Source organism: Rana temporaria, chromosome 6 (assembly GCF_905171775.1).
Source record: "Rana temporaria chromosome 6, aRanTem1.1, whole genome shotgun sequence".
Taxonomy (NCBI): Eukaryota; Metazoa; Chordata; class Amphibia; order Anura; family Ranidae; genus Rana; species Rana temporaria.
The window spans coordinates 57,620,588-57,646,615 of record NC_053494.1 but is presented as its reverse complement, the minus strand read 5'-3'; the positions used below and the strand labels follow the sequence as shown (position 1 = coordinate 57,646,615).

At 42.6% G+C, this 26,028-nt stretch overlaps 1 protein-coding gene across 1 annotated transcript; it reads right to left on the bottom strand.

Annotated features, from left to right (window-relative positions):
• SNN (stannin) lies at positions 1–26,028 on the bottom strand. The gene is made up of 2 exons (XM_040356860.1): positions 25,904–26,028; positions 1–1,641 (listed from the first exon to the last, which is right to left on the bottom strand). The coding sequence occupies exon 2, from the start codon at positions 1,568–1,570 to the stop codon at positions 1,307–1,309; it is 264 nt and encodes an 87-aa protein (XP_040212794.1). The 5' UTR covers positions 1,571–1,641; positions 25,904–26,028; the 3' UTR covers positions 1–1,306.

Genomic DNA, 26,028 nt, shown 5'->3' with positions numbered 1-26,028 from the left:
TTTTTTTTTTGATTGTTGATAAATAATAGCAAGCTTTTCTTGGCCACCACGAGAGCTGTTTGGAGATGATAGACCGGCTCAGCAATGGGCTAAATAAGCAGCAGATCTCCTATGCACAACCAAATTTAGAATACTGCAGAGCCAGGAAAGTCCAGGCCATGCTGCTAGAAACTGAACTTATTTAGGGTAAATGTATCCTGCTCGTACTACCAACTTTTCAAGTGCTGCAAACACAAAAGTAAATATATCATTCATAGTGAAAGTGCCTACATACAAAACAATGGCAGTTATGTAGATCACCCATGCACTCCGGCAGTACTCTAGTTCCCAGTGACATTACATGGACATGGCTCAATTGCTTGATAAAATGCCTATTTTCATCTCAGACAACAAAATGCCACATGTACAGTGGTTAGGCAATAGTCACATATAAAATAAGAGTAGTTAATACACATTAATAGCCTATCAATGTGGTCATCTGGCATAAAAAAAAAAGCCAAAATCAATCCAACAATAGGCAAGTGCTTTCTTTAAAATGATGATGTTGTGGTGGAGGCAAAGGGACTAATGCAGAGCATTGCCCAGCTTCGCCCTACCAATATTAAACAGTAATAAAAACATTCTATATTAGCACATTACTCATACATACACAATAACAAGAATGAAAAAACAAACATACAAAATGTACATGTTGTAGTGAAAAATCTAAAATTTTCGTTTTAGTATTACAAAATAAATCTGCATAACTGCTCCTCTGCCACCTCCTTGCGGAGAGCCTCCTGGTACACTTTAAAATATAAGGCAAGTGACCAATCACAGGCTTCGCAGGTCAAGCCACCAGAGCTGGCAGTGTCACCACAGTTACAAAGCTTAAAGCTAATTCAATAAACTCATGCATCATGTTGCTCTTCTTTCCCTGTCTAAAGGAAATGAAAATGTAGTAGGTATATAAAGAAAACTCTCCATTTGGGTGTTAGTCACTGCTACTGGAAAGAGATCTTGCTGAAGATCCAATCCTTAAAACAGTTTGCTTTAGGAAATCAAGATAAATTAAGGATAAAAATGCTATTTACACCGATCACAGGACGGGGAGTTCACATTCCAGGGAAGACGTCTACTGAAGCAGGATGAAGCACATTCAAGTAACACATGATATGAAAACGAAGGGCTGAAAGAAAGAGTACTGCATGCATGCAGTATGGTCAGCTGTAGACTGGCTGCTGGGGAGGGAATACACCTTCCGGCCAGGACAGGGGTCTAGTTTCACAGTAGTAGTTCTGCTTTCTTGGGTTGTCAAACAGAGAACTCAGCTATGAGACTCAGTGCCATTGGGGGTTAGCTTGGTTTTCTTCTCCACCCGAGGTCCTTTGGCGGAATACTGAACCAAGAGAAAAGGCTCTTTGGTTTCTCCTTCCCCAACAATACTCTCCTCATCCTCTGACTGGCTGAACTTCTGCAGGCGTAGATAACACCAACAACCCAGGATTAAGGCACCGAGGGCTGCAATGGCAATAAGGATGACGATTACTGTAACAACCCCTGTGGTGGGGTCATGGTCCATAATGGACATGGCTGACACTGAGGTGTAATAGCTCAGACACTTGGAATTCAGTCTTGTCCCAGGTCCCAAGAGGCTGGACACTGTAAAGAGAAAAAAAGAAAGACATTAAACATGAACTATTCACTGTCATTTACAGAAAGGCATTGGTTACTGCTTTTAGAAGGATGAGGCAAATGTGAGTACAACTAATAAAAGGCTTTCAAGATTTAAAAATGGTCTCAAGTGGATAAAGATTTCACACCCATGCAGTATTTTTGTATGTGAACTGAAAACGATAAAATCATGTAAAATAATTTCTGAGGCTTGGTAAACTGACGCTATTGTATGTTATAGCCACAGCAAAGCAGGGAGATCTGCCTGGCAGAGTCCCATTAAATCTTGGCAAGCCAACACTTGGTCTCTGCTTTCTTAGTGACTTAAAGTGGAAGTTCACCTTTTCTGAAAAAATTAAATAAAAATGTGAACACCTCACAACCTCCCCATGCCGGCACTGTATGTAGCTTTACAGGTGATTAGCCGTCAGTGCCCACCCTGCTGGTGTAGCAGTGTTGAAATCCCTGTTCTCCCCGCCCCTTCTTTATTTTTTTCTGTAGGGCTTCCAGGATGAATCAGCGCAATTCCCATTGGTCAAAGTGGTCCTATGCTTGTGCTGACCATCAGAACCGCTCTGAATAGTCATTTAAGCCCGATAGAAACAAGGGAAAGAAGAGTGGAAATTTCAAATCCCTGTAATGCTACGCCGGCTGCGTGGGCCGTGACAGCTGATGAGGGTAAGGGCCCTTTCACACGGGCGGACAAAAACGGTCCGTTTATTACAAGTCAGTTTACGGACTTGTAATGCATCCCTATGGGATTGTGGACGTTAGCGGATGATGCATCCACCAACGTCCGCAAAGATCCGCTTTTTCAGACGGAAGAAAACCCTATTTTTCTTCCGTCTGGCGGAACGGATCGGATGAATACGGACACATGGTCCGTATTCATCCGATTCTCCATAGGGGAGAGCGGAGGAAAGACAGGGCGGTCTCTGCACAGTGTGTGGGGACCGCCCTGTCCGCCGACAGCTCAGCGGGGATTTACGGATGATCCCCGCTGAGCCGACGGACACACACGGGGCGGATCAATACAGATCCGCTCCGTGTGAAAGAGGCCTGAGAACATTGGAGACTGAGAAGGTTGTTTCTGAAAAGGTGAACTAATCCTTTACCCCTAAAAGAAATCAGCTGAAATATTAATAAAAGCCAGAGCAACGCATAAAGGATAGTAACTCACAACAACTGTTGATTATGACCATCTGCATTTTTTACTTAATAATTTTCCTCCTACTGCCTTATAACATGATGAAGTATAGCCCATATAACAGGAAAACATAGTGAGGGAGCAGCAACGTTCTGTTCTGCTCTGCTCGTTTCTCTTCAACGTTGTTTTGAGGTAAAACACATCTCAGGTGCTATACAGCAATTAAAAGAAAACTTGCCTGGGAAATTATATTTCTTGGGCACAAGGCAAGATCAAAATTTTTATGGTATGTAAACTTTGAGCTTTGTTGTTGATTGCTTAAAGCTTGACTCCAGGATATTAGCAACCTCCTTCCCACCTGCATGCAGTAGACACCCTCTATTGGTGGAGCTGACACTTCCAACTGCCAGGTCCTCTCTCATAGGCTACAGAGGCAGGAGAATTCACAGGGGCAATGAGGGGACTAGTGCCCCAAAAAATATAACAAGTGGGGTAAAATCCCTGGTCCTTGGTGATGGAAAGTAGCTTGGCTCAGAGAAAGTTGTGACCGTGATCCATTAAACTGCAGCATGGCCTAGGACATCATCTCAAGGATGATCAGTGGAAACAGGGGGCACCTGAGCTCAATTTGAATTCATGGCAAAGGCTGTGAATATTTTATCCATTAAACTGCAGAATAGCCTAGGACATGGGTGCTCAACCTGTGGTCCTCCAGCTGTTGTGGAACTACAAGTCCCATCATGCCTCTGCCTTTGGGAGTCATGCTTGTGTAACTGTCAACTTTGCAATGCCTCACGTGACTTGTAGTTCCAAAACAGCTGGAGGGCCATTGGTTGAGCACCTATGGCCTAGGAAGAGGTGTTTGGAATCAGACTGAGGAGTAAAGTAATAGATGTAAAATACATGTTTGAAAAGTTGGACTTTAAAAACATTCATGATGGCATTATTTGTATTGTTGTATAATGTATGAAAGAACAGTGGGCATGTGCCCAGCAGTTCCACAGTCAGGAGGTCGGTGTCTTCCAAAGATATACTTGGAGGAAATACATTTCCCCTGTGTTCGTATTGTTTTCCTTCTACAGGGGTTCCTGGGTTATGAACAAGAGAGGGACTGTAGGTATGTTCTCAAGTCGAATTTGTTTGTATAATCGGAACAGCGGCACAGGAAAGAGCGGTGATCTGCAGGCTTCACTAGGCCGCGGCCATGACACACGGTTTTAGCGGCCCGGCAAGCCACTGGACCGTACCAGGCCTGTAGATGGGCAGGCAGGATGAGAAGGAGGTCCCCTTAACTCACAGCCAGGCCAGGAACGGTTCACTCCAACAAGGCACAGGCCAGAAAGATGGCGGGGGCCGATGGATCGCCGCAATACAGGCACAGGACACAGCAGGGTATGCAGAGGAACAGGCAGGCAGGTAATTAGGTTGTTTCTCAGCGTTTATGTGTATGTATGGCTAAGGATGGAGTGCAGGATTCTTGGAGCTCCTCACCAACACCCGTTCGTAAGTAGGAGTCGTTCGCAACTCGGATGTTTGTAACTCGGGGACCCTTAGCTAAAGACTGTCATCTACACCGAGTCATTAGTATAGATAACAGTCCCTCCCAAGTTATTTATATTAAACACAATTCTGTGTAGCTGTTTTCTGAATTTGTGGCACAGATTCAATGAAAATATAAATCCAGATCAGTGTTATATCATGCAGGGCTTCTTGCAGAAAGACTGGCCTTCAATTTGTCTATTTTCTTCCTTGGCTGTGAACGGAAGTTCTTTGTTTAGAGATCGGTTTTCTTCTTGTCTGTGAACACCACTGACCCCTGGGACTTTTGCTTAGTTCTGCCATTCTGAGGCTTTATTTTCTTCTTAAAAGAAAAGCAGAACAGAGAAAAATGCTTTGCTGGACGACGGCTGTATTAACCATCTGTGGCTGAAATGAAAAACAGAAAGCTAGAGCCCCCAACAAAATTTTCCCTTATATGTAGGATGACTTCACCAGTAGGATGTTACTTTATTGCCAATCCTTTTACAATTGTACATTTAGGTTGCATAGGTATATGTTAGGTTTAACTTTCTCACCTGCCCAATTTTTTTTTTTTTTTTATATATATTGTTCAGCCAATTTTCTAGATCAGATATGTTTCTGGTTACTTTAGCAGTAGACATTCAGCATAAGTGAAAGTTCTCTTGGGGGCTCCAGCTTTCCGTGTACATTTGAACCACAGATGGTTAATGTAGTCTTCATAAAAGAGGACCATTTTTCTCTGTTCTCCCTTTCTTTAAATGCAAATAAATGTCCCCACTTTGTACCAGCTTAATTTGTGTTGCCACATGTTACCACAAACACATGGTGTGAAGGGGGCACTTAACCACTTAAGCCCCGGACCAATATGCAGCCTAAAGACCCAAGGTGTTTTTACAGTTCGGGACTGCGTCGCTTTAACAGACAATTGCGCGGTCGTGCGACGTGGCTCCCAAACAAAATTGGCGTCCTTTTTTCCCCACAAATAGAGCTTTCTTTTGGTGGTATTTGATCACATCTGCGGTTTTTAGTTTTTGCGCTATAAACAAAAATAGAGCGACAATTTTGGAAAAAAAAGCAATATTTTTTACTTTTTGCTGTAATAAATATCCCCCAAAAACATATATAAAAACATTTTTTTTCCTCAGTTTAGGCCGATACGTATTCTTCTACCTATTTTTAGTAAAAAAAATCGCAATAAGCGTTTATCGATTGGTTTGCGCAAAATTTATAGTGTTTACAAAATAGGGGATAGTTTTATTGCATTTTTTTTTTTTATTTTTTTTTTACTACTAATGGCGGCGATCAGCAATTTTTTTCGTGACTGCGACATTATGGCGGACACTTCGGACAATTTTGACACATTTTTGGGACCATTGTCATTTTCACAGCAAAAAATGCATTTAAATTGCATTCTTTATTGTGAAAATGACAGTTGCAGTTTGGGAGTTAACCACAGGTGGCGCTGTAGGAGTTAGGGTGCACCTAGTATGTGTTTACAACTGTTTGGGGGTGTGGCTGTAGGAATGACGTCATCGATCGTGTCTTCCCTATAAAGGGAATGACGCGATCGATGCGCCGCCATAGTGAAGGACGGGGAAGCCGTGTTTTCACACGGCTCTCCTCGTTCTTCAGCTCCGGGGAGCGATCGCGACAGAGCGGCTATAAACAAATAGCCGCGCCGTGGTCCCGGATCGCTCCCCGAGCGGACCCGACCTCCGCATGTAGCGGGGGGGGTCCCGATCGGACCCCCCACCCGCTAATAGGCGAGGACGTACCTATACGCCCATGTGCCTGTACGTGCCATATTGTGGACGTATATGTACATGGGGTGGTCCTTAAGTGGTTAAAAGACCTGAAACACCAGTGCCTAGAGCTGCCTGTACATACGTGTAGCACTCCGTCCAAACCTCAGGCCACTCTGGGCTAAGCACCAACACTTACTAATAAGATAGAAGCTTTCTCATTCCCTTCCAAAGATTCCTTAGTGGCCCATCAGTATGATGGGCTAGTTCAATTACCAATAGTAATGTACATGAGACAGGATGTGGTAGTTCAGCACTACTTTTATACCTGACATTAATCTAATTAGGATTTATGGGCATGCCATACAAGCTGCTAAAGTGTAACCCCCACTGCTATGCTTAAAGTATCTAAACCCAAAACAGCTTTTAAGCCATGGATAAAAAACATGTCATCTTTTTCTATCACGAGAGAGAAAGATGACATCATTCAGCAGCCATGGAGCAAGAATACATAGGAGCCATTATAATTGGCAAATGAAAACTTGAAAGATGGAATCACAAAGCAACATAAAAAGAAAGTAATCATGAATGATACACATTATGAATTAAACAGACAATATGTAAATCTGTTCTTTAACCCAATAAGCGATCATACAGATGGTGGGTGGTGACCAGTTACGGAGTTGGTGTCTCAGGAAGGGGGGGCCTTAGGTAGAGCCATTGTTAGGTGTGTAATGGTGGTGTTAAATATATTATATCTGTCTATACTCACAATCCATTGCTTAAAAATAAATTGGTGTCCTAGAGCCAAAAGGATCACCATTCAAGTTAATTTTTCAAAACAGGAATAAAAATATATATATATATATATATATATATATATCAAAAATGGTGCCTTTAAATTTAGTTTTGCCCATTTTATATTTTATTCTTGCAGTGACGTTCTTTTAACAGTACATATCATTTTATCACAGTTTTCTTTTTTTGTAAGAGCCTGCCCTGTATTAAAATAGCAGTAGTTAATTAACAGCATTACTGGTTTCTAACATCCTTCATGTTTTTTTCTCCTGCAGCAAGACTATAATTTGAGCAAAATTTAGAAGGTTACACTTTGCTGTATATCTCTAATAGATGGGAAGTAGATACCAGAGCAAGGCTGTTATCCCCAACATAGAAACAGAATGATTAAGGGGTTGTAAAGATTAGTTTCTTATTTTCTAAATTGGTTCCTTTAAGCTAGTGCTTTGTTGGTTCACTTACCTTTTCCTTCGATTTCCCTTCTAAAATGTTTTTTTCTTTGTCTGAATTTCTCACTTCCTGTTCCTCCTCAGTAAGCTTGCCCCCATCATCCGAGCCGTTCTGGCTGGGGATTAGTCGGCGTGCTCGCCCCCTCCCTTGGGACTACATCCCTGCGGGGAGACGCACACCGCAGGGATGTAGTCCCAAGGGAGGGGACAAGCACACTGACTAACCCCCAGCCAGAACAGCTCGGATGATGGGGGCAAGCTTACTCAGGAGGAATAGGAAGTGAAAAATTGAGACAAAGAAAAAAAAATGTTTCCCCAAGCCTATATACATTCAGGAAGAAGCTGAAGACCTGGCTATTCGGCCAAGCTTTTCAAACTTAGGCCAATTTTTCTACGTTCATCCATTTGCTGATTTCTAGTCTCCCTTTTCCTCTTTTTTTCTTTATCTTTTCTCTCGCCCTACTGCATTTTTTCTTATTTATGCTACCCTCAGCAGAACATACAGGCTGTCACAAAGCGCTTTGGCACCACCGACTGGTGGTATATGTGCGCTTCACAAACATATAGTAATAAAAAATAAAATAAATAAATAAGAAGGGAAATCTAAGGAAAAGGTAAGTGAACTAACAATGAACTAGCTTAAAGGAACCTATTTAGAAAATAAAAAAACAAACCTTTACAACCCCTTTAGCCTGATTATGACAATAATGATCTCCTATAGGAATACTTCCAGCAATTTATTAGATGTATGTCGTAACAAGATTTAACATTTCACATGCTCACAATGCCGCCTTTTCTTCCCTACATGTTTTTCTAACTTTAGAAGAACTAAATGTAAAAGCACGGACTAGATTTAATTAAATGCATAGGCTCTCATTTTGAAAATGCTAGTTGCCAGGCTGTCAAGTTGGCCCTCTGGTTTCGGTACTCTGTGGCATTAATCCAAAAACAAACAGAAAAAGACATCCGGCATCTTTTCGCGCTTTGCATCCTTGTGCCCAATCATTGACATAGATGCTGCAGTTACATAGTTAGCCTGGTTGAAAAAAGACACAAGTCTATCCAGTTTAACCGATAGAAAGGAAAAAAATAGATACAGTATCTCACAAAAGTCAGTGCACCCCTCACATTTTTGTAAATTTATTATCTTTTCATGGGACAACACTGAAGAAATGACACTTTGCTACAATGTAAAGTAGTGAGTGTACAGCTTGTATAACAGTGTACATTTTCTGTCCCCTCAAAATAACTCAACACACAGCCATTAATGTCTAAACCGCTGGCAACAAAAGTGAGTACACCCCTAGGTTAAAATTTCCAAATTGGGCCCAAAGTGTCAATAGTGTGGCCACCAATATTTTCCAGCATTGCCTTAACCCTCTTGGGTATGGAGTTCACCGAAGCTTCACTGGTTGTCACTGGAGACCTCTTCCACTCCTCCATGATGACATCACGGAGCTGGTGGATGTTAGAGCACCTTCCGTTTGAGGATGCCCCACAGATGCTCAATAAGGTTTAGATCTGGAGACATGCTTGCCAAGTTAATCACCTTTACCATCAGCTTCTTTAGCAAGGCAGTGGTCGTCTTGAAGGTGTGTTTGGGGTTGATGTGTTGGAATACTGCCTGACGGCCCAGTGTTGGAAAGGAGGGGGATCAGGTTCTGCTTAAGACCCCTTTGACACTGGGGTTTTTTTCAGGCGCTTTAGCATTAAAAGAAAGCGCATGTAAAGCGCCTGAAAGAAGCTGCATCTGCAATACCAATGTGAAAGCCCGAGTACTTTCACACTAAAGCGCCTGAAAAACGACCCCAGTGTAAAAGGGGTCTCAGCGGTAAAAAAAAAAAAAGTGCCTGTACAGCGCCTGAAAGAAGTTGCATCTACAATCCCAATGTGAAAGCCCGAGTGTTTTCACACTGAAGCGCTGCGCTGGCAGGGCGTCAAAAAAAAGTCCTGCAAGCAACTTGTTTGCAGCGTTTTAGGAGCGTTGAATACATGACACCTAAAGCCTTCTTCCCATTGAGCACCTGAAAAACGCCCCAGTGTGAAAGGGGTTATAGCAGCGCTTTACCAGTGTTTTTTGGGCTCTGACAGCACTCAGGCTTTCACATTGGGACTGCAGATGAGGCTTCTTTCAGGCAACACTCATATGTCCATTTCCCAAAAACAACCTCTGTATACGACGCTGCTCACATGCATTCAACCATGGCGAGGCCTGTTTTGGAGTGGAATGATTTTGGCAACCGTGCTGCAGCTCAGTTTCATGGTCTTGGCAATCTTCTTATAGCCTAGGCCATCTTTATGTAGAGTTTTTTTTTCAGATCCTCAGAGAGCTCTTTGCCATGAGGTGCCATGTTGAACTTCCATCATAGAAGATAGAGTGATAAACACCAAATTTAACACACCCGAGACCTTGTAACACCAACGTGTCACATGACACTGGGGAGGAAAAATGGCTAATTGGGCCCAATTTGGACATTTTCACTTAGGGGTGTACTGACTTTTGTTGTCAGCGGTTTAGACTTTAATGGCTGTGTGTCGAGTTATTTTGAGGGTACAGCAAATTTACGCTGTTATACAAGCTGTACACTCACTACTTTACATTGTAACAACATGTAATTTCTTCTGTGTTGTCACAAAAAATATTTACAAAAATGTGGAAGGGTGTACTCACTTTTGCGAGACACTGTATATTTATATACAATCCAAAATACACACTCCTATACCCACAGTTAATCCAGAGGAAAGGCAACCCCCCCCCCCCACCAATGCTGAAGCCAAAGCCATATATATATATATATATATATATATATATATATATATATATATATATATATATATATATATATATATATAGCGTTTTTCGTTTGCCTGCCACAAAAGTGAAACACTGTGTACTTGTGGATCTCCCCATCATATTTTAAGCTTCAAACCATCTGTGTGCAATGGGCTCAATGGTCACGTTTGTCAAGGTAGGTATGGAGCGCTGTGGATAATAAAAGGTCTTGAAACTTGCATCCAGTAAAAGGACAAATTGTGTATGTTGGTAAACAAATCTTTAAATATATAGCCAGTGTGTTTCAAGAGTTAAAGCGGAGTTCCGGCCACAATTTCACTTTTTAAATATAAATACCCCTGTAATACACAAGCTTAATGTATTCTAGTAAAGTTAGTCTGTAAACTAAGGTCCATTTTGTTAGGTTGTTACAGCATTTAGACACTTTATAAAATAGAAATTGACTGGGGCCATCTTAAGTGTGGGCATCATGAAGCCAGACTGTATGACTTCCTGGATTTCAGCCTTGCAGATCTCGCACATGCTCAGTGCTGCACAAGCAATGTAATAGTTTTCAGATCAGGTTTCAGCACCTGTACTGTCCAAGTTACATGATTCTTTGAGACTGGGGAGTGCACAGACTCCTGGAAAGTTACACCCACTACATTCCCAGGAGTCTGTGCGGTGAAGCTTAAGCACCTAGGTGCAGGAAGAGGGAAGATTAACTATTCTGCCTAGAAACAACACTTTGAAGGCATCTTAAAAAAAATTGTTTTTTTCTTAAAGGATTAATGACATTTTTTTTTAAAACTACTAATGTAATGTTATATTTATGGGTGGAACTCCACTTTAAAGGATGCATGTTTCTTCAGGGCTATAGATGAAGGAATTGGTGGAATTTCAAATCTGTGGTTCTGGACTAAATGCTCAGAATGGAGATGACCTGTTTATGTCATTCACTTGCTTTAAAGTGGATGTAAACCCAAAATTGTGACATAAAAAAAACACAATGTACAGTATAAGATTTCCTATCATCTGTGCCCAGTCTTGCCACACAGAGTTAATCCAGCTCTGAGCAATCCTCTTTTTTTGTTCAGTGAAAATGAACAGACTTCCAGATAAAACCCTGTCTAAATACAAAGTCCATTCCTCTCTCCTTGCTTTGAGTGACAGGTTATTTACATATCTAGCTTGGACATGTTTATCATATGTTATGTTATGTTAATCATAATATGAGGTGATCCACAGTATAAAAAGTGAGAAATCCACCTCTCCCCCACATAACACATCCTGGTAATATGCAATGACCTGTGGATCACCTCATATTATGATAAACATAACATATGATAAACATGTCCAAGCAAGATATGTAAATAACCTGTCACTCAAAGCAAGGAGAGAGGAAAGGACTTTGTATTTAAACAGGTTTTTGACTGGAAGTCTTAATTTTCACTGAACATTAAAAGAGGATTGCTCAGAGCTGGATTAACTCTGTGTGGCAAGACTAGGCACAGATAAGAAAACTTACTCTACATTGCGACATCAAAAAAAAAAAATGTTAGTGTTTCACTTAAAGTGGATGTAAACCCAAACATAATTGAGTTCAAGGTCATTTAAAACTAAGGCCTCTTTCACACGGGGCGGATCAGTAATGATCCGCCCCGTGCACCTCCACTTGCTCAGCGTGGATCGCTCCGTTGATCCCCGCTGAGCCGGCGGATGACAGGGCGGTCCCCGCACACTGTGCAGGGACCACCCCGTCTTTTCTCCGCTCCCCCCTATGGGGGGGATCGGATGAACACGGACCGTATGCATCCGATCCACCAGACGGAAGGAAAAGTAGGTTTTTCCTCCGTCACACTTTTGGCGGGTCGGATGTCACCGCTGACATCCGCGGCTCCATAGAGGAGCACAGAGCGCCTGTACAGGTCCGCAAAAAAAACTGACAGACGGACCTGTACGGGCGCTCAGTGTGAAAGAGCCCTAACAATCGCAAACCTGTTCATGTTATGCCAATTTGTGTCTGTGCAACCCAAGCGGATGTGATGTTTGGTTACGCCAATAATTTACACAGAATACTTTTCCTGTGGGTGTTGTGATGCATCATTGAAACGATATAATGAGAGCTATGACTGACAAGGCATCTCCTTCCCCTCCCAGTGGATGTGTAGGTTGAACTTGATTTCAATGTTGTGTGTGAATTGGGGTCTAGCGGCCCTCCATGCTTCTCCCCTCTTACAATGACGTCCTCTCCATCAGTGGGATTCACTGGGAAATATGGAAAGTAATCAATGTGCCGGCCTTCACTGTGATGGACTCTGAAGAAGACTTTCTGAATTCTTTTTTTTCTCCCTGATCATTGTACAGCCCTCACGACAGTATATCTGAGTATTGCTGCACATTTCTTCTTTGTCTCATACAGGAATGCAGGGACAATGTTCTCTATTATGATGAGATGAGACAATTATGTCACTTTTTCACTATATTACTGTCTTATTTTCGATACATGCAAGCCATTTTGTGCTATTTATAGTCATGGTGTTCTGAGTACTACACTAGTAGTGTTTAGCAGACATGACCGATTCATCTACTTGATTATTCAAGGTGTTAATACATTTGAAACTAAATACAATTTGCAATCAATACTTTTCTGAAACAATCAGTTTTGACATTTCATATTGATTCAACATCTTTGCTTGAGGCATTTTCTATTCAAATGAATAGATATGCATCAGAATGCTTGCATTAAGACTCAAATCAATGTATGCCAGCAGAACAAACACATCAAAGTATAGATGCATGTTGATGCGAGTTGACATTTCAGACAAATTACATTGCAGTACGCAATGTAAATGGGTGACACCACACACGCGGCATGCAATTTTTTTTTGCATTTTGATGCGTTTCAATTTATTTAAATTGAAAAATGCAAAGCCCTTCTCCATCCCCTTGTCTGAAGTGCTGTGGGCAAAACTCAACTTCATTGTATGTTCTCACACACCAAACACTAGATTATTTGCCTCAGGACGACAAGGCACTACCCCGCTCCTCCTTTCTCCAGGAGGAGCAGGCCGACTCAGGATTACACCGCCCACCCCTGTGAAGGCTGGGAGAAGCAGAACTTGGAGAGAAGTTGGTCAATAAATGATTTTTCTACACCCGGGTCCTCTCTGTGCCCCATGTAAAGTCCCAAACTCCCCCCTCCTTTAAAACTTAGAGAGCAGGAGTCAGCAGCATTGAATGTTGTAAACTGCAAATGCTAAAAAGGTAAGAAATGTAACAAATGGCTTACAGGGAAATGTTGATTTTAGAGTGCTCATTTTGTTGAGCTAAAAAACAATGAGCGTTTTATTCTAGTTTAACAGCATTGAACGATCATTTGCAAAGCAACAATTCATTCTGTGTTCAGGAAAATGCAACTGCATAAAATATGAATATACCACATAAAACACAACACAACCCTGAGAGCCGGTTCACACTGGGGCAACACGACTTTGGGAGGCAACTTGGACACGACTTGAGTATGAATCATTGGGCAACTTACAAGGCAACTTCAAGTCACCTTCAGGACAATGGCCAATCAAACAACAATCAACTCTGTGGGAGGGGGAGGTTTGCCTGAGAAATGTATGTTATCTTCCTGTATTGTTGCTTCAGTTAAGACAGTTATCCAACTTCTGAGGCAACTTCCATTGAAATCAATGGGTACAAGTTGCCTACAAGTCGGATTGAAGTAGTACAGGAACCTTTTCTGAAGTCGGAGTGACTTCAGTAGTGTGTATTAAGACGGCTCCCATTCACTTCCATTGATTTTCTCAACCACAGGACTTGGGGCAACTTCAAGTCGGATCCCAGGTTGCCCCTGTGTGAACCGTCTCTAACTGTAATAAGCACAAGACATTTGCAGTTAACAGCATTCGCAGAAAAAGAAACACAAAACTCAAAGGAATGTATGTTGCCCACAGCAATCAGATTTCAGCTGTCATTTATTTTCACATGTACATTACAAAATAGAAGCTTATTATGGAAGCTGCAGGCAAAATGTCTTTCATATGCACTTGTTTATAAAATCATTATCCCTTATTACTTTGAAAATAAATTGATTTTGTCCCAAAGTGTTATGTAACGAAGTGGCAACAACAATGAGTGCGAGTTACCCGGCATAATAGCCAATGTACACAGCACAAATGAAAGTAAATATATAAAGATTACAATTGTTAATACATCAATGAGCAACAAAAAAACTTGAAAGTTGCAGGGCCAGTGGATGCATATATACAATAAACAAATAAAATGTGCATACATATAAACAGAAATATGTAGACATAATACAGACATCAATAATATCCAGCATGTACAGTCATAAAACAAGCATCGATAAAGCCCTACTAGTTTCACGAGACCCTGCTCGCTTCTTCAGGGGCAGATGCATGAATGTTGTATCTGCAATGTAAGTGATAAAATCAATAGATGTATGTTATTAAATGGGGGGCAGGTGGGAATGATTGGCAAGAGGTCTGAAGAGGGACCTCATACTTACCAATGGGCTGAAATGAATTGCCAAATGCTGGATATCAGGATAGCGGCCGTGTAGTGCATCCAGCTCGGGAGCTGAGGAGACGGAGCAAACAAAAGCCACAACAGGGGAACATCCGGAGGATCAGCATGGTCTGGATGGAGGTATTTCTCACTGCAGTCTCCACTAAGCCCCTTGTGATCATGTCTAGAAAATATCTGCAAGGATGCACATGTATCAGAAGGCATCATGGTTGCAAAATGAGCTTAATGTGTAAGGTTATACTAGAGTATAATCTATATATAAGGATGTAAGTAAATGAATTAAGCTTACTGAAGTATGTTAACATGAGAGACTATCTGAGATATGGTATATACATGAATGCAAACCAACATGGTTACAAAGTTGGTATGGCCAGGGAGACTACGGGACAATGTAGAAATGATATAAATATTACATGTGTAAAAGAACAATGTAACAGACCCAATAGGGGTAAAGAAAGTATATAAGTTATACCTTGGTTTGTTCTTAAAGATGTGACTGCTCTATCCAACCATCAAGTTGTGAAACGAAGTTCCAGCCGTGCTGAACGTCCAAAATATGCCCACAAGGGCCTGAAGGCTCCGCCCCCAGCGTCATGTACGCATAGGCATCAATAAGACGTCCACTGCCAGAGGGGGTGCGCAACTGCAGCAACCACCCAACCGTCCAGTATGACCCACACCTCAATGACATCAGGGAGACGTCCGTGTGTGGGTGTGGAAAACATGGTGCCGATGTGCAGGTGGCCACCCCTGTCAACAGACAGGGAAAGGACAGCAAGAGATCAAGAATAGAACTCCCCTATGCACATCGCAGCCCCCGAGCTGGATGGAGACCACCGCCATCCAATAAAAACAGCGCGAGAGAGAGAAACAGATTAGCCCTGAAAGGCCCCCTGGGAGTAATATGCAAATGTTGGTGGCCAAAGGGTGATATGCATTAGATGTAATGAATGGCTAATGGTAACAGCAGACCAGTTTGTGGGCTAAAATGGGTGTCTTCAACCCGGGTTCAATCAGAAAAAATAAATAAAGGTCTGGTAATATTTATATCATTTCTACATTGTCCCGTAGTCTCCCTGCCCATACCAACTTTGTAACCATGTTGGTTTGCATTCGTGTATATACCATATCTCAGATAGTCTTTCATGTGAACATACTTCAGAAAGCTTAATTCATTTACTTACATCCTTATATATAGATTATACTCCATCTAGTATAACCTTACACATTAAGCTCATTTTGCAACCATGATGCCTTCTGATACATGTTCATCCTTGCAGATATTTTCTAGACATGATCACAAGGGGCTTCGTGGAGACTGCAGTGAGAAATGCCTCCATCCAGACCATGCTGATCCTCCGGACGTTCCCCTGTTGTGGCTTTTGTTTGCTCCGTCTCCTCAGCTCCCGAGCTGAATGCACTACATGGCCACCATCCTGATATCCAGCGTTTGGCAATTCATTTCAGCCCATTGGTAAGTATGAGGTCCCTCTTCAGACCTCTCTTGCCAACCATTCCGCCTGCCCCCCATTTAATAACATACATCTATTGATTGTATCACTTACATTGCAGATACAACATTCATGCATCCGCCCCTGAAGAAGCGAGCAGGGCCTGGCGAAACTAGTAGGGCTTTATCGATGCTTGTTTTATGCCTGTACATGCTGGATATTATTGATGTCTGCATTATGTCTACATATTTCTCTGTTTATATGTATGCACATTTTATTTGTTTATTGTATATGTGCATCCACTGGCCCTGCAACTTTCAAGTTTTATTGTTGCTCATTGATGTATTAACAATTGTAATAAATCTTTATATATTTACTTTCATCTGTGCTGTGTACATTGGCTATTATGCCGGGTAACTCACAATCGTTGTTGCCACTTCGTTACATAACACTTTCAAAATAATAAAATTGATTTTGTCTCATTGTTGGTTGTGAACATTGGCTAAACCTCTCTCACCTCATTCAAAGTCCCAGGGCTGCCCCCTTTTGTCTTTTTGTGTACCAATAGGGATGGAGGTGTTAGTGGGGTCACACCAGACCTTTATTTTCTATTCTCTTTTTCTTATTACTTTGGGAAAACATAAAAATATAATATTTCAATACTGAATGCATACTCAACATTGAATCGCTTTTTTCAACAACTCAATTTTGCAACTTAATAGTGATCACCACATTACAAGGTGATTATAAAACCTCATTTACTGTATACTACAATATCCAAGAGGTCCTCTATGCACCTCTGATGTGTCCCTCCTGTAATACACTCAGGATCAAACTTTTGTTCTACCTCATAAAGGACCAATCCACGCCGCTAAAACACTGAGCTGATGTATGAAGGCTGGATTAGGCAAAAAGTGCACTGATTACTATATTTTTTATATCATGCGACAGTGTCAGTCATTTATTTTTTGCCAATTTTATTTTTTTAATTACTTTTTACAAATCTATATATATATATATTTTTTTTTTTACAAGGCTTTTGTTTTGGGGGGGGGGGGGGTGTCAGTGTTTTTCTTATTTTATTTTTACCCTTTAAATATACAATTTATTATTATTATTATTATTATTATTATTATTATTATTACTACATCCCCCTTTGAGACAAAGAGAGGGACTAAGGACACACATTGCCCAGTCCCTTTCGTTGCAGCCTCAGCTGCACTGAAAATTAATGGACTGGAGACAGCGGCTCCTGTTCATTCATAAACTGAGACATCGTAATCACAGATTACGATGCCCAGGTATGAATAGACAGTCAGTGATCACTGACAGATCCGGGACAGGGGGGACCGGAGGAGCACAGAGGACATGGCGGGGGGCCGGAGGAGCACACAGGGGACAGTCGGGTTATTGGGTCAGGAGTTGCAAGCACTGATCTTCCTGTATAGATTTTAATAAAGCAGCCGACAGCCGCGCAGGGGGGGGGGTCTGTCAGCTGCTTTATTGAAAGCTATACAGGGAGTTTGGTGCTTGTAACTCCCCCCGACCGCGTCTCTGACCACCCTCGACTGCCCAGGTATTGGGTCAAGCATCAGACCAATTGCAGGAGTACAAGTACTCCTGCAAGTATACCTTAAGGCCAGGGTTGTTTCCAATTTATGGACAAGGTTATGTGGATGAATGGATCATACATACAGATTTGTACAGACATTACTCATACACTTCTGACATTTCAAGCACAGGTGGTATCTTGAAAATCCTATGCAGCGGGATAAACGGCAGATTACGCAAACAATGGTAGCAGATATTAATTGTAGTGTACATACACATTTGGGTCCATTTATAATCATATTATAATCGCTTCAGCTAGTATGCCGTTACCGGCGGCTCCCGTGCACATGCGGCTCCGGCCAATCATAACACCGGAGCCCGCGATACCCAGAAGTAACTCAGGGAGCGATGTCGCCGGCTGGAACGGTGTACGAGGCCTGCTGCGGGGGCTTCGATCTAAGGTAAGTATTTCATAATGAGCTTGTATGCTATGCATACTAGCTCATTGTGCCTTTGTCTTGCAGTTTTTTTCAGGGGGGGGGGGAATTTACAACCACTTTAAAGCAGAGTTCCAGTCCCCCAAAACACTTTTTTTTTTTAAAGACTTCTCTGTATTTCTCTAAAAATTTACATGACCGTTTAGAACATGTCATATGTGTTGTAGTTTTAGTAAAAAAAAATGGTTTATTACTAACCAGATCTCGGAAGCAGGAAGGTTCCATGTTAGCTGTGGGCATCTGAAGTCCACCAATCTGCATTTCTGTTTATTAGATTTCTGTGCAGCTGGCTACCCAGCAGACAGGTTCCAATCTTGCACCTGCGCAGTGAAGCTACTGAGCAGCTTTCTCTCTTCCCAACAAGTTGCCATAGCAATGGCCGCATCGGCAGAAGTCCCCGCCCTGTTATAGCAACCTGTCAATCACGACATTCCAGGCCCCTCCAGCTCAGCCCCTTCGTTTACAAACAGCCGGTATCCTTTTAAAGGCCGGCTCAGCCCCACCACCGCTTTATATACCACGCCTCTTGCTCATTTTCCTCCTATCTACAGACAGTGCAAATAGCTCTAATGGCGAGATTCTGTCCCATCTTAGCTCCACCAACCGACCTGTAAACCACGCCACTCCAGCTCAGCCCTCTTGTCCACAAACACAGCTGGTGTGGCTTCGAAGTCCATCCTAGCCCCACCTTGCAAGCCATGCCCCTCCCAATCAGCCCTCCCGTCTACCAACACAGCTGGTATAATTTTGAAGGTTGTTGTAGCCCCACCCACTGCTCTGTAAACCACGCCCCCTCAGCCCTCTTGTCCACAAACACAGCTGCTGTGGTTTTGAAATCCATCCTAGCCCCACCTACCACCTTGCAAGCCATGCCCCTCCCGATCAGCCCTCCCGTCTACCAACACACCTGGTATAATTTTGAAGGTTGTCGTAGCCCCACCCACTGCTCTGTAAACCATGCCCCCTCAGCCCTCTTGGCCACAAGCACAGCTGGTATAGATTTGAAGGCCATCCTAGCCTCATCCACATAAAAAATTAATAAAAAAAATCATGACATCACAGTCCTCCCATTCGTGTCATTTCCTGTCTGGAAATAACAAGAAACTTCGTCACTAGGACTCCTGGGATACATGACGCCACAATTCCCACTTATTGTTTGGGAAAAGCCAAGCAGACTAAATTGTACAGAAGTTGAACGCACAATTTTTGTTCAACTAGCCTGCCCAAGCATGGATCTAAATCGACTGAATTGTGATCCATGTATGGCCTGCTTAACACTATAGGCTAAAATTATTCGACCAGAGGAGGAAATATCACTGTGCTCACTGCTGACAGTGTAATGAATCAGGCTTTGCAGAGAGGGAACTGCTATACACAATTGACACTATGGCACAGAGACAGAACTGCATGGTCTACCATAGTGCCCTTTCACACTGATGTGTTTTTCCTGCAATTCTACCTTGCAACCTTCACACCACTGGGCTTGCAAGTGCGGTTTTACAAGTCCTGCATGCTGCATCTTTTCAGCGGTTTTCAAAACCACATCAACCAAAAATGCAGCTCCCTTTCCAAGTTAATATGTGGCAAAAATGCATCAAAGGGTTTAGCAGTGGCGTTATAACACCTGCTGAGTCGGCAGTGCTGTGCGATATGCTTGTCATACTGTATTTTTTTTTTTAAATTAGTACCCACTTGGTTTATTAATAAAAAAAATATATTTAAAAACGGTAGATCACTATGGGTTTTCATTGCTCGTTCCTTGGAATGTGTTTTTCCTGCCAAGAACGGTATAGGAGGAGGGATCCAGTGACCACTTTTGGGCAGGGGCGGACTGACAACTCATGGGGCCCCAGGGCAATAGGAGATTGTGGGGCCACACAGAAGACACACACACATACAGACAGTATACATACCAAGTATTCACTCACACACAGTATACTGTACACACATAGAGAATACAAATACTGAAAAGGTACTGGAGAGTCGGGGCAGCTATAATCTTGGGATTTTTAGACCAAAAGGATGTCGGTAAGGGACATTTCAGGGACAGATGAAAAAAAAATGATTTTTACATACTGCCCCTGGTTTTACTGAGGCTGGCAACCCTGATGGGGCCCCCTAGTGACATGGGGCCTTCGGGCAGTGCCCGAATGGTCAGTTCGCCCCTGCTTTTGGGGCATGAGAGAGAGGCCTGAGGCTTGTCGAGTTGTGAGAGGAAGAGAGCTTGAGCCATCCATCCATCCTTGCGGGATCTGTCATCTTTTAGAACTTTTGGGTTGTAGGGTCCAAGGATTTGGTAAGCGCCATTATAATCACTTGGTGATTGGTGCACAGTAGCTTCATGAAGATTGTGCACACTTTTGGTGGACTCATATTTTGTTTGCAGGACTTTATTATATTTATGTGTGAATATCAGTGAGAGTGCTACAATCGGGATTTTTACTTTCTCACCTTCATTTAATTTAATTAATTTGTCAAGCGCGGGATGAGCACAACATGTCAAAACGCGCTGGAAATGCATATAAAATGCTACAGAGCTGTGTGAAAGTAGGCTTACCTGATTTTGTTCATAGATTCCAGTCCAGTAAACTTGTCAAACGGAGTTCTGTCTGCAACATTGTATCAGTTCTGTACAGCAGTTCACGCTGTGCAGTAGCCGCTTCATTACACTGTCAGTGGGGAGCCCAGAACGTCCAAACACTTTGTACACAGTGCAGAGGAACCTCATACGATTTCCTCTTCTGGTCAAATATTCTTAAAGTGGTATTAAAACCAAAAATGGAAAATATAAATTCCTCTAACATTGAGCTTATAAGGTTCCTGACTATAAAAGAATCAATTTGAATTCAAAAAGTGATCATTGGAATACCAGATCTTTGTAAAATTGTTTACCTTTATTGTACCATTGTCAATACTGGGATCAGAAGCCTTGGGACCACCAACCACAATCAATGAAAACGTATTATATTTTATAGTTTCACATTACCTGAAGCGGGGTGTTTGGAACCCCATGAAACACAATGGGGGTTATACAAGAAAGGCAAATCCACTTTGCATTACAAGTGCACTTATAAGTGCAGTTGCTGTAGTTCTGAAATGAGGGGAAGCTCTGCTGATATTATCATCCAATCATGTGCAAGCAAAAATGCTGTGTTTTTCTTTTCCTTGCATTTCCCCTTCATATCTACAGCGACTGCACTTAAAAGTGCACTTGCAGTGCAAAGTGCATTTACCTTTGGTAAATAACCCCCATTGTGACAACATTTAAATCCCCAATTCCAGGGCCATTCTAAGCCTATATACCATCCAAGTTCTAGCAATAGCATAGTGGTGTCAACTGTGAAACTCATTTGTAGGAATTTTATGCATTATATGTTTGTGGATAAAATAGAAGCCATGTTTTGGGACTTCTATGGAATTTTAACAGTATTTTATATGCATGGTCAGGCACCTTTAAAGTTCCATGTTCGAAGAATTTTCTTTTCTTGTAGTTGTCATTTTAGGCACGATGGTAATTTACATTTATGGTTGTGGCCCTCTGACCGAGAGCGATGTGGATCACAAACACGCGACAAGACTTACAACATAAATAGACCTGAAGTGGGCCTTGGTGGTCTGGTCGGTGTGCCAAGAAAAGGGGGCATACCCAAGATAAGTAATGGGTAGTTAATTGAAGAAGGATATACTGAGAAGTTCCCTGAAAAAGGGAAGGGCGGGAGGGTATCGAATGCGATTGAATGCAGACTCACAGACATGAGGTGAGCTGGGAAGAGTTGGCCCAGTGACGTGTACTATCGCGCACTGAAACGACAAGAAGCATGGGTGAGTGGGCTCCTCCCATAAACTCAGGCCACCATACTGGCCTTCTTATATATCACTTCCTGATTCCCTCACCGAGGATGGCGGCAGAAGCAGCCGAGGACCGAACGATTGCTCAGCCTCGTCTGCTGACATCGCGGGCATGCTGGACAGGTAAGTGTCCATTTTTTAAAAGTCAGCAGCTGCCGTATTTGTAGCTGCTGGATTTACAAAAAAAAAAAAATTGGTCCGAACCTCCGCTTTAAGTGGTTAAAGAAAAGCACATTCTTAACAAAAGTCTGAAGCTTTACAGGATCCTGAAGGGCAGAACATTAGTAGCCACCTCATAGGCCCCGGAGATTGTGTCCTCATCTAGCACTGATATTTTATACCACATTTCTTTCATGTTCTTATGTACAGAGACCAGTCCTTTGTAGTCAGCTCTTTCCCCGAGATTCTCCTCCTATTTCATGTTAAACCACAATGGCCCAATTCCAGACAGGGAGAAAATAGATGTTAGAGAAGTCAGCATCAAAGTATCCGATATCCTCGGCTCACATCACTGGCAGAAGCAACACTCATTTCCCTACAGATTGTAACTAGATCCTGAGGAAATCCTGATATGACCGGCCGCCATCTCCAGACAACCCACCCTATAAAACACTCATCTGTCAGTCTACAGCAATAGTTATACAAAAGGTTTTAAAGTCCCATTGACCCTTCCAGTTAAAGTGGTTCTAAAGTCAGAAGGTTTTTCATCTTAATGCATTATGCTAAAATGCCTTCTGTGTGCAGCAGCCCCCCCCCCCCCCCGAAACGTACCTGAGCCCCATCTCGATCCAGCAATGTTACACGAGAGCCTCGGCTGTTCAGGACTCTCCCTCCTGATTGGCTGAGACACAGCAATGTGCGTCACTCGCTCCCGCTGCTGTCAAAGTCAGTGTGCCAATGAGGAAAGAAAAAAAGGGGGTGGGGCTGAACCATGACTGTCTCTGAATGGACATACAGAGCAGCGGCTTGGCACGGGTGCCCCCCCATAGCAAACTGCTTACTGTAAGGGCACTTGGCAGGAGAGAGAGGTCAGGAGCATCGGCGGCCAAGGACCAGAGAGGTGGAGGATCTGGGCTGCTCTGTGCAAAACCAAAAACCACTGCACAGAGCAGGTAAGTAAGTAGAACATTTTTCTTATTTTTAAACCAAAGAATAAATAAAAAATACTTCACCAGAAAAAAGTTTAAAAGCCAGCAGCTACAAATACAGCAGCTGCTGACTTTTAAAAAATGGACACTTACCTGTCCAGGTCGCCCGCGACGCCGAAGCCGAGCTAGTGCTCGGCTCTCAGCTTCCCCTGCCACCATCCTCGGTGAGGGAATCGGGAAGTGAAGCGTTGCGGCTTCACTGCCCGGTTCCCTAATGCGCATGCGCGAGTTGCGCTGCGCCGTTCCCACTGGTCCTCACTGTGTTCTGGGAGACAAGTTTTTCCCAGAACACAACAGGGGGTGGGGGGGGATCTGGTTGACGCGGAAGGCGGCTGGACTCCTGCGGGAGTCTATACCAGGAAGTGGTGCAAATACCTGGGCTTGTGCTCATTGCTGGAATGATCAGGTTCAGGTAAGAAAAAAGGGGGGGCAGCTGCAGCACAGAAGGTTTTCAGATGCCTGAATACTGGTGAGAAGATGCCGACATGGGCCCCCGGACCATTTGAGAAGTATAGCCGGACAGGGTTGTATACTTGCTGCGTGTTGATGCTTTGCAACAAGAATGATTGCACTGCCTGCAGAACACGACACATTCAAATGAACAGCCGCTGTGTGTAATGCATGTGCTTGTGGCACACTGGTGTGGACCTTTGGGGGTTAAAACAGGCAGTGAGACAGCAAAATATTAGCGTCTCCTTAGCTGTCATACAGTCTCTGGAAAGCGATCTACCACAAATCGTTCTTCAGAGAGCAATGCTTATGTAAAGGAGCCCCAATAGTGATTTGTACCTAGTCATTGGATCACATAGCTACTAGTGATAGTCACTGCTGTGGGTTCAATTTAGAGCTACACCACGAGGTGACTGAGCTCTACTACAAACCATTCTCCTTCACCGATCAGTATCTATACAGGTGATCACCGAGCGACGGACACTTCTCCCACCCAATCACAGAGCGGATGACATACAAGTCACTATACATGTAATCAATCCCATAAAAATAAAAAGAAATTAAATTTCCCCCAACGAGAAATCATAAAAAAAGGGGAAGAAGGGAATCATTGCAAATAAGTCACCAATAGGATTCAGCGGCAGGCAGTAGGGAGACTCCATTGAGTGAGATCCCCTTCTGAGTGCACCCATATCTGAGGGACCAGGAGACACTGTGCATGACATTTACCATGGGGCACCCAGGGAACATCTCTCCATCACTGACACCACACAGCATGGATCATCCTGAACATCGTATGCAGGACCATATACACCATATAGGAGGACTATACTCTTCTTATACAGGACCATATACATCATATAGAGGACTATACTCTTCATATACATCATATAGACTATACCCTTCATATACAGGAATAAATATCTCATCTAGAGGACCGTATACATATATTATATAGGGAGGACCGTATACATATATTATATAGAGAGGACCGTATACATATATTATATAGAGAGGACCGTATACACCACATAGGAGGACGATACCCTTCATATAAAAAGGACCAATATATTATATATAAAAAATATATATATCCTAGAGGACTATACTCTTCATATAGACGACCATACTCTTCATATATATTATATATAGAGGACTATACGCTTCATGTAAAGGACCATACATATCACATATAGAGGATCGTTTAGAGGACCATATATAGAATATAGGAGGACTATAGTCTTAATATAAAAAGGACCATATATAACATATAGGGGACTATACTCTTCATATACAGGAATATAATATATATATATATATATATATATATATGGAGGACTATACTCTTCATATACAGGACCATACATATAGAGTACCATACTCACCACATACAGGACCATATATATTATCTATAGAGGACCATACTCATTATATACAGGGCCATATATAATCTATAGAGGACTATACTCATATACAGGACCATATATATTATCTATAGAGGACCATACTCCACACACATACAGGACCATATATAATCTATAGAGGACAGGACCATATATAATCTATAGAGGACCATACTCCACACACACATACAGGACCATATATAATCTATAGAGGACCATACTACACACACATACAGGACCATATATAATCTATAGAGGACCATACTCCACACACACACATACAGGACCATATATAATCTATAGAGGACCATACTACACACACACACATACAGGACCATATATAATCTATAGAGGACCATACTACACACACACACACACAGGACCATATATAATCTATAGAGGACCATACTACACACACACACACACAGGACCATATATAATCTATAGAGGACCATACTACACACACACACACATACAGGACCATATATAATCTATAGAGGACCATACTACACACACACATACAGGACCATATATAATCTATAGAGGACAGGACCATATATAATCTATAGAGGACCATACTCCACACACACACACATACAGGACCATATATAATCTATAGAGGACCATACTACACACACACACACACACACATACAGGACCATATATAATCTATAGAGGACCATACTCATCATATACAGGACCATATTTTTATCTATTGAGGACGATACTCTTCATATACAGGACCATATAGAGTGCCATACCCATCATATAGGTGACATGGCCCGCAGAGTCCCCTAAAAGGCAGTGCCAGGTAGGGGTCAATGCCATGCACCGTGGGCAAATGGTAGCCTGGCACACCGTCATTCCACACACACACACACAAGGGTTAAACGTCTGCGGCGAAGGCTCACCCAGTCGGACTTCCGGAGCCGTTCTCCCGGCCGCCCGGTCAGCGCTGCTCTGGGTTCGGGCTGCAGAATGGCATCCTCCCAGCACACCACAGCCCAGCCCGCTCCGCCATTTGCATAACGGTGCC

What these genes read in the sequence shown, in the direction of transcription:
- SNN (XM_040356860.1), bottom strand. Translation starts at nt 1,570, where the DNA reads ATGTCCATTATGGACCATGACCCCACCACAGGGGTTGTTACAGTAATC.